General features: G+C 47.6%; 1 protein-coding gene across 1 annotated transcript in view; it reads right to left on the reverse strand.

Annotated features, from left to right (window-relative positions):
• Positions 1-1,145: 1,145 nt before the first annotated feature.
• The window catches only part of B9D2 (B9 domain containing 2), an 87,255-nt gene continuing 74,507 nt past the window's right edge, over positions 1,146-13,893 (reverse strand). Inside the window, exons 3-8 of the mRNA XM_028742186.2 lie at positions 11,526-11,680; positions 10,381-10,507; positions 8,126-8,203; positions 4,281-4,431; positions 2,263-2,419; positions 1,146-1,484 (exon numbers count right to left, since the gene is read on the reverse strand). Coding sequence (XP_028598019.2) covers positions 1,326-1,484; positions 2,263-2,419; positions 4,281-4,431; positions 8,126-8,203; positions 10,381-10,507; positions 11,526-11,680 — 827 coding nt within the window. The 3' untranslated portion in view covers positions 1,146-1,325. The remainder of the gene's footprint in view (positions 1,485-2,262; positions 2,420-4,280; positions 4,432-8,125; positions 8,204-10,380; positions 10,508-11,525; positions 11,681-13,893) is intronic.

The following is a 13,893-nucleotide window of genomic DNA, read 5'->3' on the forward strand; positions in this document are numbered from 1 at the left end:
CACAGCTGAGCAGGGAAGAGGCCTACCAATCGGCAGCCAGCGGTCAGGTGGAGAGAGGCGGGGTCAACCGATGTGTGGGCGGGGCTTTCTGAGAGTGGGCGGAGTTCCGCTCTGCCATCTTCCTGGGCATCCTTCAGGTGAGCCGGGCGTCGTCCGGCGACCCTGGCATTGTGCACTTTCGTACCGTCTGGAGGGCAGTGGTTCTGAACGACTGAAATCTTAACCCTGGCACCCTGCGTCCTTCGCTGATTTTGACTCATTTTGCATTCCTCAACCAGAGCTAGACATCCCCACACCCTCATGCAGAGAGCGTTTCGGATGCCCTGCCACGCCTTTCCTTCTGCCAGTGTTGGAAATTCAAGGGCCACCTCATTTTTTCAAGACATTCTTTATGGCAGGAAAATGAGGCTCTCTTTTTTTTTTTTCCTCCCCCCCCCCCCAACTCCCATAAAATAGCAAATTATTATTATTATTATTTAAATAATTTTTATTAACCGACCAATCAAATCAAATTAAATCACATCACATAAGTTCCGAATTACAAAGCCTAATTTTAAATTTTGTTGGGGGGACCCATATTTCAAGATCCGAAGGCGGATTCTGATCATCTTCTTGCTACTGCATTAATGTCCAAATCAGACCAAATCAGTCCAAACAGAGTTCATAATTCTATCCAGTCTTATCTTGCTGTTTCCACATCACATCTTGTTCATATATTTTCTCTTTTTTCTTTATGATCTCTTCTGATAGTCTCCTTAAGCCGATAAACACCAATATTAATCCTGTGTGAATTTTTCCGTTCTTCCAGTCCTCAAATCGAGATGGTTTCCATATATCATCACCTTCATAGATAACATCGCTCTTTCCATCATCATCTCGTAAAACTGTCGCTCTTAAGTCCCTCTGAGGAGTTTCACCCACAATATAAAAGCAGCTCTATTTCTCCTTAAAATAGCAAATTATTGATTTGGGTACAGGGCGAGCCGGGTAGGGCAGCGGGGCGAGGAAGAGATAACCTCTTTAAATAATTCTCTCTTAATACACAAAGCAAAATAATTAAAAGGAATTGATAGATTCTCAACGCCTGCTCCCTTCCCCCGCAAAAACAAAAACACCCCATAAATTCACAAAATAAAATAACAAAATAATAATAAATCTCACCAAATGAGGGTTTTTATTGTTTTTGTTTTAGAAAAAGATTTTGTTAGAGGGGAAGGGGAGTCTGTGTCCCTCTCCAGTCCTGACTCCTTCCCCGCTCAGGTTGATTTATTTTTTAATTCCAACTCGCCCAGAAGAGACATCCCAAGTCCACGAGTCCTTTTCTCTCAGGTGCATTGACAGGATTTGACCACCATGTTGGAAAGCTGCTCCACCTTGGCTTGGCGGCCGACGTAGTACACAATCCCCAATGCTTCGAGCTCGTGTGGGACGCAGCAGGGCGTGGCTGAGCCAACTGGGTTGTGTTGGGTGTACAGAGACAGGACCTATCGAAAGAAAATAAGAAAATACGTCTTTGGAAAGGTAACATGGCAGATTGAGCACCCTAGGGAGGCCAAGTTTTCACGGCAGAGGAAAGCAGAGGTCACATTTATAATGGCTGCCAAGTTTCACTCATGGCACTGCAACCAAGTACCGTATTTTTCGCTCTATAAGACGCACCAGACCACAAGACGCACCTAGTTTTTGGAGGAGGAAAACAAGAAAAAAAATATTCTGAATCTCAGAAGCCAGAACAGCAAGAGGGATCGCTGCGCAGCGAAAGCAGCAATCCCTCTTGCTGTTCTGGCTTCTGGGATAGCTGCGCAGCCTGCATTCGCTCCATAAGACGCACACACACATTTCCCCTTACTTTTTAGGAGGGGAAAAGTGAGTCTTCTAGAGCAAAAAATACGGTAATTTTTATTGCAGCAAAGCACATCACAGGACAGTGGTATTTTCTGCCGTTGCTCCCGGCCTATCGAATGCCCTTCCCACTTGCCGTCCTCAAAGAATTGGCTACTAGTTGCTTCCAGATGCCTTGTAGAGAGTTATATTCCCCCCCCAGGCTTTCTCTGACCCAGAAGAACAGTTCATTGCCGAATTCTGTCTTTGCATCTGTTTCTATGATACCCTTCTGTTGCTTCCCTTTTGTATAACCGCTTTTGAGATTCTTTTAAAGCAGTTTTTGGAATGCTTCTGAACAAACCCCAAAGGAGGAGGGTTGTGTGTGAGGAAGTGGGGTGAGACTTTTCGGGGGGCTGAGGGGGCTTTTTACGTCCTCACCTGGCTGTACTGAGTGTCCACGCTCCAGAGATAGGGGCAGGCACCCATGCAGAAGTTGGCATAGTAGCCCTTGGGTTCGGAGATCCACCGCCACTTTAAGTCCTTGCGGAAGTCGATGTACAAGGGCCTCACGCAACATTTCTTCTCCTCTGGTGACCTGGAGCGAAAGAACCCAACAAGAGTTGAGAGAGCAAAATAATAATAATAATAATAATAATAATAATAATAATAATAATAATAATATATTTATACCCCACCCATCTGGCTGGGTTTCCCCAGCCACTTTAATATTCCAACAGAGTATTAAAAAACACGATAAAACATCAAACATTAAAAACTTCCCTAAACAGGACTGCCTTCAGATGTCTTCTAAAAATCAGATACAGTGGTACCTCGCAAGACGAATGCCTCGCAAGACAAAAAACTTGCTAGACGAAAGGGTTTTTTGTTTTTTGAGCTGCTTCGCAAGACGATTTTCCCTATGGGCTTGCTTCGCAAGACGGAAACGTCTTGCAAGTTTGTTTCCTTTTTCTTAACACCGTTAATACAGTTGCGACTTGACTTCGAGGAGCAACTCATAGAACGCGGTGTGGTAGCCTTTTTTGAGGTTTTTTAAGACTTTGGTGATTTTTGAAGCTTTTCCAAAACTTTCCCGACACCACACTTCGCAAGATGAAAAAAATCGCAAGATGACAAAACTCGCGGAACGAATTAATTTCGTCTTGCGAGGCACCACTGTAGTTGTTTATTTCCTTGACATCTGGTGGGAGGTCGTTCCACAGGTCGGGCGCCACTACTGAGAAGGCCCTCTGCCTGGTTCCCTGTAGCCTCACTTCTCGCAGGGAGGAAACCGCCAGAAGGCCCTCAGAGCTGGAACTCAGTGTCCAGGCAGAACGATGGGGGTGGAGATGTTCCTTCGGGTATACTGGGCCGAGGCCGTTTAGGTTAAGGTTACCAGACGCCCCGTTTCTAGGGGACAGTCCCCGGATTTACAGACCAGTTCCCTATCATTTCCACTATCATTCCGACTGAAGTTGAAAAGTGTCCCTGGATTCATTGAAAAAAATCTGGTAACCTTAGTTTAGGGCTTTAAAGGTCAGCACCAACACTTTGAATTGTGCTCGGAAACGTACTGGGAGCCCGCGTAGGTCTTTCAGGACCGGTGTTATATGGTCTCAGCGGCCACTCCCAGTCACCAATCTAGCTGCCGCAAAACCACAGATCCTGAAACCCAGCCAGGAGTGGAGTGGCAAATTCATCCTGCTCCGTGGCCCTTCTTCGTGTGCCTCCTCCTCCACAAGCGATCCGGAGCGGGGCAACACGAGAATGGGCCTTTTCTGTGGTGGCCCCCTGTTTGTGGGATGCTCTCTCCAGGTAGTCTCGCCTGGCACCTTACATATATTTAGGTGCCAGGCAAAAACATTCCTTTTCTCCCAGGCTAATTAAACTACCCATGGCCTTTTAAACTATGGATGCATTGCTGTTTTGGTTTGTTATTATGGTATTCATTTTTGTGTTTTTATATTGTAAACCACCCTGTGATCTTAGGATGAAGGGCGGTCTCTAAATTTAATAAATATTGCTTTTGTTTGTTATTATGGTATTCATTTTTGTTTTGTTAATATTTTAAACCACCCTGTAAACTTAGGATGAAGGGTGGCCTATAAATTTAATAAATAATGATGACGAGGAAGATGTGTTTTTAGATTGTAAGCCTTAGGGCCGGGACTGTCTTAACGCTGATTTTTGTAAGAAGTCTTTTTGGCTAAAGAGCTGCATAGAAGTGGATTCATTCATTCTTAGAAGCATAGAACAGTAGAGTAGGAAGGGACCTCAGCGGCCATCTAGTCCAACCCCCTGCAAGGCAGGAATCTTTTTGCCTAACGTGGGGCTCGAACCCGTGAACATCAGATTAAGAATCTCATGCTTTACCAGCTGAGCTGCCACCCCACTTTATAGCCCAAGAGGCTCTCAACAGCAAAAGAGTCTCACACAAAAAAAACCCGGAAGCCACTCACTGGCTGCAATAGTCCATGGTTGCCGCTCGCTTTTGCCGGCGGTTTTGCAGGTGGTCTGCCCGCTCGGGGGGCATCGCCATCACCAGAAGATAAGGGGGCTGCTGTTTCGTCTGGCTGATCCCTTGCTGATCACCCCTCCTTAATTTGGTGCCTGGAAACAGACAAGAATTCGTTAGCCGTGTCGCACGGGCTTTATTTTGTTTTTAAACCATTTGGATGCTGCCATATGTGAAACACTTTGCGGTGGCACCTTTAGTAAAGGACCCCTGACCATTAGGTCCAGTCGTGGCCGACTCTGGGGTTGCGGCGCTCATATCGCTTTATTGGCCGAGGGAGCTGGCGTGCAGCTTCCGGGTCATGTTGCCAGCATGACTAAGCAGCTTCTGGCGAACCAGAGCAGCGCACGGAAACGCCGTTTACCTTCCCGCCAGAGTGGTACCTATTTATCTACTTGCACTTTGACGTGCTTTCGAACTGCTAGTTTGGCAGGAGCAGGGACCGAGCAACGGGAGCTCACCCCGTCGCGGGGATTCGAACTACCGATCTTCTGATTGGCAAGTCCTAGGCTCTGTGGTTTAACCCACAGCACCACCCTTTAGAAGTGCATGAATAAAATAATAATAAGGGTGAAGGCGCTTTATAAATCAGATCGATCAAATGTTTCCCCGAGTACCAGCTTCCGACGGCATGGCTGGGGAACAGGAACAGGGAAGGCAGGGGAAATACCCTCCAGCGGCACTGACTGGAATGCCATTTACCACACCAGACTCTTCCTAGGCCAAAGCCCTCACTGACGCTGCTCCCATCCCCTAACCCTCCTTTTGGGAAGCCTTCTTGGTCTCTTGATCATTCCTCTTCCTTGTCTGGGTGGGGGCAGAGCTCTCAATGAACCGTTAAGCAAAATAAGCATGTGCTCAGGGCATCGCAGAAATTTCCCATGGCCATATCCCCCCCCCCACATTAATGGCCACAAGCTGCTCAGCCGAGAGCTGGGTTTCTCAACGGAAGTCAATTAGAAACCCCAACAGGATGACTATCCAACAAGGGAAGCTGGGTGCCTTCTCTCTACTAAGTATAGACGCAGACGTGTTGCGTAAGATTAGCTTTGAGGATCTGACTGTGCCATTAGAAAAAGTCAGAGAGAAAAAAATTCAAATGTAAAGGAAGTGGAAGTCTACAAAAATAAACATTGTTTTCCATCTTACTGTAGATTCCGTTTCATCTCGGAAAATGAAATTTTACCTTGTGCTTTATTGTTGTTTATATTTCGAATGAGGTATATACGGGGGCACTAAAATCAGGAGAGCAGCTGCAGGTGGGCGAAGGCTGTGCTGCCGAACTGACTTGGCTTGTTTCTTTCTGCCAGCATCCTTATGTGGTGCCCGCTGGGATCAGGAATGTGGGGGGGGGGGGTGATGGGTGCGATTGTGGAGGGAAAGGGTGTCCAAGGACCCTGCAGGGGGTCAGGTGCGCTGACTTCACTCTTCCTTCCCACTCTGCTGCCCATGTTGGATAAAGGTAAAGGTAAAGGGACCCCTGACCATTAGGTCCAGTCGGGGACGACTCTGGGGCTGCGGTGCTCATCTCGCTCTATAGGCCGAGGGAGCCGGCCTTTGTCCGCAGAGAGCTTCCAGGTCATGTGGCCAACATGACTAAGCCACTTCTGGCGAACCAGAGTAGCGCACAGAAACACCGTTTACCTTCCCGCTGGAGCAGTACCTATTTATCTATTTGCACTTTGACGTGCTTTCGAACTGCTAGGTTGGCAGGAGCAGGGACCGAGCAACGGGAGCTCACCCCGTCGCGGGGATTCGAACTGTCAACCTTCTGATCGGCAGTCCTAGGCTCTGTGGTTTAACCCACAGTGCCACCCGCATCCCTCCCATGTTGGATAGGTGATGGGAATTAAATGCTGAGTGCTGAGGAGCAGGGTTTGCCTATCCCATCGGCCCACAAGTGGAAAGGCAGTCGTTCCTAAACTGCGTTGGAGGCTCTTGTGAGCCAAAAAGCAGCCATTTGCCAAAGAGGCTGCCCACCGCACCCCTGTGTGAGTCATAGAATCGTAGAGTTGGAAAGGGACCCCGGGGTCATTTAGCCCAACCCCCTGCAGTGAAGGAATCTCAGCTAAAGCATCCATGACAGATGGCGTCCAACCTCTAAGGAGAGTCCACAACCTCCTGAGGGAGTCTGTTCCCCTGCTGAAGAGCTCTTACTGTCAGAAACTTTTTTCCTGATGTTCAGTTTGAATCTCCCTTCTTGTAACATGAAGCCATTGGTCCGAGTCCTACCCTCCAGAGCAGGGGTCGGCAAGGCTTACCGGCCATGGGCCGGATCACTCCCGCGGAGATCGTCTGTGGGCCAGACCGGCGCAGCGTGACGCTGGAAATTGCGTCTGCGCATGTCCGTGGCACCGGAAATCGCTTCTGTGCGTGGCCAGACGCCAAAAATCGTGCCTGCACAGATTTCCGGTACCTGTGAATGCGCAGACGCGATTTCCAGCGCCACTCGGCGAGTCCCTGTGCTGCGCTCTGCCGGTTTAGCGTGGCGCGGGGGGGACTCGCCGAATGGGCAGCTCGGTTCGGGGGCGGCTCGTGGGACGGTAAAACGGTCTTCGTGGGCCGCATCCAGCCCATGGGCCACACGTTGCCGACCCCTGCTCCAGAGTCCCCGCTTGCCTCCCTATAGCCAGCTGCATACCCACAGCCCAAAAAACATGGGCACAGCAGAGATATGAGGCACCCCTGAGAGAGGGGAAAACGCCAACTCTTATGTTTGCTGAAAGTAAAGTGAGTCAGGTGCGCAGGTGTGAAACAACTGTGGGGAAAGGTGCCTTGAGGAAGGGAAGCGTTCTGAAATTCTGGAGCGTGCCAGCCGCCAGAAGCACGACAGAACCACCCTTTCTGCGATCCGACGGTGAAGCTGTTTGCCGTCAGCACGGCAGCCTATTTTTAGCTGACGAAACGCAGCGGGTGTGTGCTAGTTTGTGTGTGCAAGGGGTGTGTGTGTGTGTGTGTGTGTGTGTGTTGCGGGTGCTCGTGCTTCGCGCTGCCCCCTAGAGGAGGTTCCCATCGAGCTGAGTCATGTGACGAAAGTGTCGCCGGAACTGGCACGGCGCCCCCCACACACAACCCCACCCTGGGCAGAAGGTATGGCAGGTATGTGTGTCAGGAGGATGAGGAAGTTCTCTAGGCCCGATTCCCAGAAGGAGGCAAGTCTCGTCCTGAAGGCGGAATCCGCCGAGCCTGCGCCTACCAGTTGTTGACAGGCAAGTGACGAGGGAGATGCCAGACAGGGACTAAAGACAGCCTTTGGCGGGGCCTGAGAGCATGAGAAAAGCCTGAAAGATCTGGCCTTGTTTCCCATCTCGTCCAGCAGCCTCCTGTTCTCACAGTGGCCAGACAGATGCCCGCAGGATCCGACCGCAAGAGATCTCTCCCCCTCTGCGATTCACAACGACTGGTATTCAGAAACACTGTTGCCTCCAGCAGTGGAGGCAATTTATAGCCATCAGGGCTAGGAGCCATGGATCGCCTTCAAGGGTGAAGGACGGGCCATGAATTTAAATCAATAAATAAAGCGGCATTAGATGTAAACCCTACAACATAAAGACATTTCCTATTTCCCTGCGTTTTAGGGAGTTGGTCTGGATGGCCCTTGGGGTCCCTTCCAACTCTGCCATTCCACAATTCTCACTTCTCCCCACAGCTGACCCTCCTCGACCCCTCCATTTTTTTTTGTCCCTCGTTTTTCACTGGCAGGGGAAATAGGGATGTTCCGGGATCAAAACAGGGATGGAGAGCCGTCCCTGGAAAACCAGGACACTGACCCCATTCCTTAGCTCTTACCTTCAACTTCCACTTTCAGTTCCTCCACACCACTTTCACAGGTACAGTGGGAGCTGAGGCGAAATCTTCCCAGAGGCTCTGAAATACAAACAACGTGGATTTTTGGGTGCTGTGCTCATAGCCTCCAGCAGGAGCGGCGGAAGGATTTGAACCCGCAACCCCGGAGGCACACGCCCAAAGGTGAAGACAGGTATTTGCCACATTAAATCCAAGTGCGCCTTTCTCCTCTGGAGCTCAGCCCATGTGTGTACGGGAAGCGGAAGTTGGTTGCAGACAATGTCTGTTGGTTGCTCCTCCCTAACCCCCAATCTTTACACAAAGTTTTGGGTGTCTGATTAAGGAGGTTGCCTTAAAAAAAAAAAAAGTGGCAAACACGTACATAGGAACGTTAACATCTGTGACAGGAATACAATCTGAAATTCAGTTCTCCAGATTTCCAAATCAGTTTTTTAAAAGTCCTAATGAGACTTCATTGGCATTTTAATACAAAATTCTCCCAATACACACAATTCCATGTGCGATTTTGTCCGACGTGCTTATTTCTGCCGAATGATTTCCACCTAATAAGACACACTTCTTCCCCAAGCTGTTTTCAGCAATGTACCCATGCACTGCGTCACCTTAGCACATCTATCTACTTCTGCGATTGTTACGTGGCTTGGGGAAACTGTGCTGCGAAATCTGGTGCAAAATTTAAAACGACGGCAGCTGTGTTTTGGTCTGCGTGTTGTTTCTGAAAGCGTGAGTTTATTATTATCATTTATTTGCATTCTGCCCTTCATCCCAAGAACTCAGGGTGGTAGGTTTGCCTTAAATGTGAACTCGGCTGAATTCCTCCCTCATCCTCCCCGAACATAAAGGCGCTCACATAAAACTTCCGTGTGGTACCTTTAAGAAATATAGAGAATGGCGCTTGAAGCATGGCAAGATCTGAGCCTGTCTTTGATCTGTGGGCAGCCCTGCCCAACACGGAAGCTGGGCAGTGAGGGTGGCCCTCTCTTCAATATGATACCCACCTCTCCTCTAAATCACCACACCCCCAATATTTCTCTACCCATTCCTGCAGCTGACGACTGTCGTCACCTCTTCAACTTACTAAGGCAAAAAGGGGTTTGAGATCAGAGAGGGTGAGTTGCAGGTAGACGGCCACCCGGACACAAGAAATTTAGTGCTTGCAACATCGCAATCCCTGCCTTCCTCTCCTCTCCTTTCAGTAGCAACCTGTGCAAAGAATGCAGCCGAGGAGTGGCGCAGGGCAAGTGTGCCTGACGCATGTGCACTTTTGATCTGGCTCCTTCCAAAACACTGTGGCAGCGTGCCCAGGGCGTGGCGTGCCGACTCAGCGGATTGCGGCATTGTTTTGTTTTTCCCCACCCCCTTTTCTCCCCCGCTCACCTCCGGCACAAAGCCAAAGCAGGGAGAGGTTGCCCCACGATTCTAGTCCCTGGAGAAATAAGTACCTTGGCACTGCCTTGCAGGAGCGGCTAGGACTTAGAGGCAACTAAGTTTGTTCTGGGTATAAGCTTTCGTTTTCATGCACACTGCACACAAAAGCTTATACCCAGAACAAACTTAGTTGGTCTCTAAGGTGCTACTGGACAATTTTTTAATTTATTTCGACTATGTCAGACCAACACGGCTACCTACCCGAATCTGGAAGAAGATATATCTGTCAATGGATGGGCTTGCACATAACGTTCAACCCACGGTTTCCTTCCACCGTGGTTTGTCCGACAAATCACACGTCATCTAACAGGCTAGTTTGTTTGAAAGCTGGCTGCTACTGCCAGATATGTGCTATACCAGGGATAGCCAATGTGGGGCCTTCCAAATGTCGTTAGGCTTCAACTCCCACCAGCCATGCCAGCATAGTCAGTGGTCATGGATGATGGGACTTGTAGTCCTACAAACGCTCGGCTTCTTTTTCAGTTCCTCTTGCCTATGCTTTTGTAACCCGGCAAGCTTCTGGGATCGAGGGGCCAAACAAACCACAGTTCAGCAAGGCTGTTGGGTTTGGACGTGCTAAAGGCGGCATGGTTTGCAAGTCAACAACAAACTTGGCAGAGAACTAACTGTGGTTATTCCGGCAAGCTAGGCCCTAGTTTTTAGCCCCTAGTTAACCACTGTCCTCTTTTGTCACACATCCTGTTCTGCCTACAGTGATTCTTCCTCTCCCCCGAGTGAATTACTCTTTCCAGCTGCCATCAACTCTGGGACCCTGCCCCGCTCACACCTTTAGGTACTTCCTGGCTTACCTGTGCTTCCAAGCCACTGCCGGAGGACGGAGGTGACGTCAAACGAAAGCCACTCCTTCTCGTTCTTCAACTTCACCATACGCCCGTCCATGTAGTACCAAGTGCTGTTGATCGAGTGGATCTGCTCCTGGACGGAAAGGGTAAGTGTAAACAAGGCAGTCTCTCCATCTGGGACATAAGACCCAGAGTGGGTCATCGTTCGACAGAACGATGTGCTGAAGCACTTCGCATTTAAATGCTACGCTTAATTTCTAGTTCAAGGTTCCGGTTCTTGGGGCAGAACTGGAAAACAGGGGCAACATCTGCAGAAGACCTAGGGGAACAATGAAGTGGGCATTCGGTCCCTCCAAATTCTATGTCAATATTAAAAGGCAAACAATCCTGTTCTGGCTCATGTTTGGGACTTAAGATGAATGAGGGATCCTTAGAAATAATCCACAGAACCTGTCCTCTAAATCAAGGATCGTCCCTGGGTGTGAATAAGAGAATGCCTCTGAGCATATGCTGAGAGATTTCCAATAATAATAATAATAATAATAATAATAATAATAATAATAATAATTTATACCCCGCCCAGTTGGCTGGGTTGCCCCAGCCACTCTGGGCGGCTTCCAACAGAATATTAAAATACAATAACCCATTAAACATTAAAAGCTTCCCTAAACATTCCTAGATTCCAGTTCCCTCGCTGCAGACACCTCTTCCCCACAATATTTTGATTTCTGCAGCTGAAATACTCCAGACTAATGCAGGCAAACAAATACATACTTTTTCTTTTCTTTTTTTGGCAAATGAACATAATTTGCATAAATGTGCCTTCGTTTTGATTTCAAAATCAGAAATTTCAATTTCTTCCCACCCCACCCCCCTCATTCTCAGGGATAGAATGCAAGCAATATTGTCCCGGCTCTTGTCTGGGGTTTAATACGAATGAACGATCATTATCAATGATCCAGGGGCCTGTCTTTGAAATCAGCTGTTGTCCCTGGGTGCAAATAAAAGAATGCCTCTGAGTATATACCGAGAAATTTCCTCCTTTCACCCACAAATAACCATAAGCATCTCCAAACAGTCTGAACAGTTTCCGGGCGAGAGGGTACAACTTGTGGGCATCTTTGAACTCCGATAGCATTTCCCCATTGTACCTGGTAAAGCTCCAATCGCTGATCCTGAACCGTTCCAGAGATGCGCATTCTCAGTTCAGCACGGTACAGCAGACTGGAGTCATGAAGGGTTTTCCGGATGTGTGATAAGTTGAACCCAAAGAAGACAGAGTAGGGTGTCTTTGGTATGTAGCTTTCTGCACAGAGAGAATAGGAGAGGAGTCTTAAGTTGTTTTGTTTGTTTGTGCTGGTTTCATTTCAAACACGACCAAATTATATAGTTCTTCTTTTGGAAGGTGTCAAGAGAATATAAGCTTTGCAAGAGCTTCAGGCGACGTCTGAACTCCCCGGCAACCCGATTAACGTCCCAGCAAGAGTTGAGCTGCAAATCGCTAAATGTTAGGAATTTACAAACGAAATGAAAAACAGAACTTACAATTGGAATGGAAAACAAAACTGAGCTTTGGAGGGTCATAGGGCTGCTGGATTTGGTCACCATAAACACACTTACTCCAATGAAGACAACAAAACTGACTCCACAGATGATGATAGATAGATATAGATAGATAGATAGATAGATAGATAGATAGATAGATAGATAGATATAGATATAGATAGATAGATAGATAGATGGATGGATGATAGATAGATAGAGATAGAGATAGATGATAGATGATAGATGATAGATGATAGATAGATAGATAGATAGATGATAGATAGATAGATAGATAGATAGATAGATAGATAGATAGATGATAGATAGATGATAGATAGATAGATAGATGATAGATAGATAGATAGAGATAGATGATAGATAGATAGGTAGGTAGGTAGGTAGATGATAGATAGATAGATAGATAGATAGATAGATAGATAGATGATAGATATGTGTGCACAAATATGTCCATTTTGGTTCCTCTCAGTTTCTGTTTTATAATCTTTAGTTTTCTACATTTCCACAGGGGTTTGCAATATATATCTATATAGATATATACTGTATTTTTCCGTGTATAAGACCAGGTTTTTTAAACCAAAAAATTAGGTTTAAAATCGGGGCTCGTCTTATACATGGGTAGTGCTGAGGGATGTTTTCTTAATTTGGAGTCCCCCAAAAGACACGGGGGTGTCTTATAGAAAGAAAAATACGGTACGTCCTCATGAAAATTCGCCAGCATTTTCCTCCGGATATACATACTTTTGTGTGCAGTTTTGCCTAACGCACACATTTTTGCAAAGCAATTTTCACTATTTCCCCCCGTCATTTTCACCAACATAGGCATTTGATATGCAAACTCCACCTCTGTATATGCATTTTTTGTTCCGAATATTCGGCTGGAGAACTGCATTGCAAAATTCAGAGCACTGCGAATTTCAAGTAAAAGTAAAGGTACCCCTGCCCGTACAGGCCAGTCTTGACAGACTCTAGGGTTGTGCGCTCATCTCACTCTATAGGCCGGGAGCCAGCGCTATCCGCAGAAACTTCCGGGTCACGTGGCAAGCGTGACAAGCTGCATCTGGCGAGCCAGCGCAGCACACGGAACGCCGTTTACCTTCCCGCTGGCAAGGGTCCCTATTTATCTACTTGCACCCGAGGGTGCTTTCGAACTGCTAGGTTGGCAGGCGCTGGGACCGAACGACGGGAGCGCACCCCGCCGCGGGGATTCGAACCGCCGACCATGCGATCGGCAAGTCCTAGGCGTTGAGGTTTTACCCACAGTGCCACCCACGTCCCACATTCGAATTTCAAAGGACGGCTGAATTTCGATGCAGGTATTGTTTCAGACAGTGTGGGTTAGGTAAGTTCACCTTTAAATGTAGACTGAACAGACTTCAGAGTAAACATGCACCAAATCCTGCTGCGCCCCTATTTCTGTGGGAGAAAGTTTCTTTGCTTATATGTTCAACTTATATGTCTGTGCAATGTTTAAGCATACAGGCACTCATCTTGCGTTAGGGTTTAAGGACTCTGACGCAAGCAATTTTCTTTTACTTTTACTTTTAATGCTAAATTGAGATTAAAAAGCAAACAAACAGTCATAAAAACAATACAGTGGTACCTCGGGTTAAGTACTTAATTCATTCTGGAGGTCCGTTCTTAACCTGAAACTGTTCTCAACCTGAAGCACCATTTTCTCAACCTGTTCTCAACCTGAAGCACCATTTTAGCTGATGGGGCCTCCTGCTGCTGCCGCGCTGCCAGAACGCTGCCAGAGCTGTTCTCATCCTGAAGCAAAGTATTTAACCCGAGGTACTATTTCTGGGTTAGCGGAGTCTGTAACCTGAAGCGTATGTAACCCGAGGTACAACTGTAATACACCTTGCCAAAAATTACCATGTTTTTCGCCCCATAGGGCGCACCGCCCCATAGGACGTACCTAGTTTTTTTTGGGGGGGGGAATAAAGGGGGAAG

The sequence above is a fragment of the Podarcis muralis genome, chromosome 7, assembly GCF_964188315.1.
Source record: "Podarcis muralis chromosome 7, rPodMur119.hap1.1, whole genome shotgun sequence".
Classification (NCBI taxonomy): Eukaryota; Metazoa; Chordata; class Lepidosauria; order Squamata; family Lacertidae; genus Podarcis; species Podarcis muralis.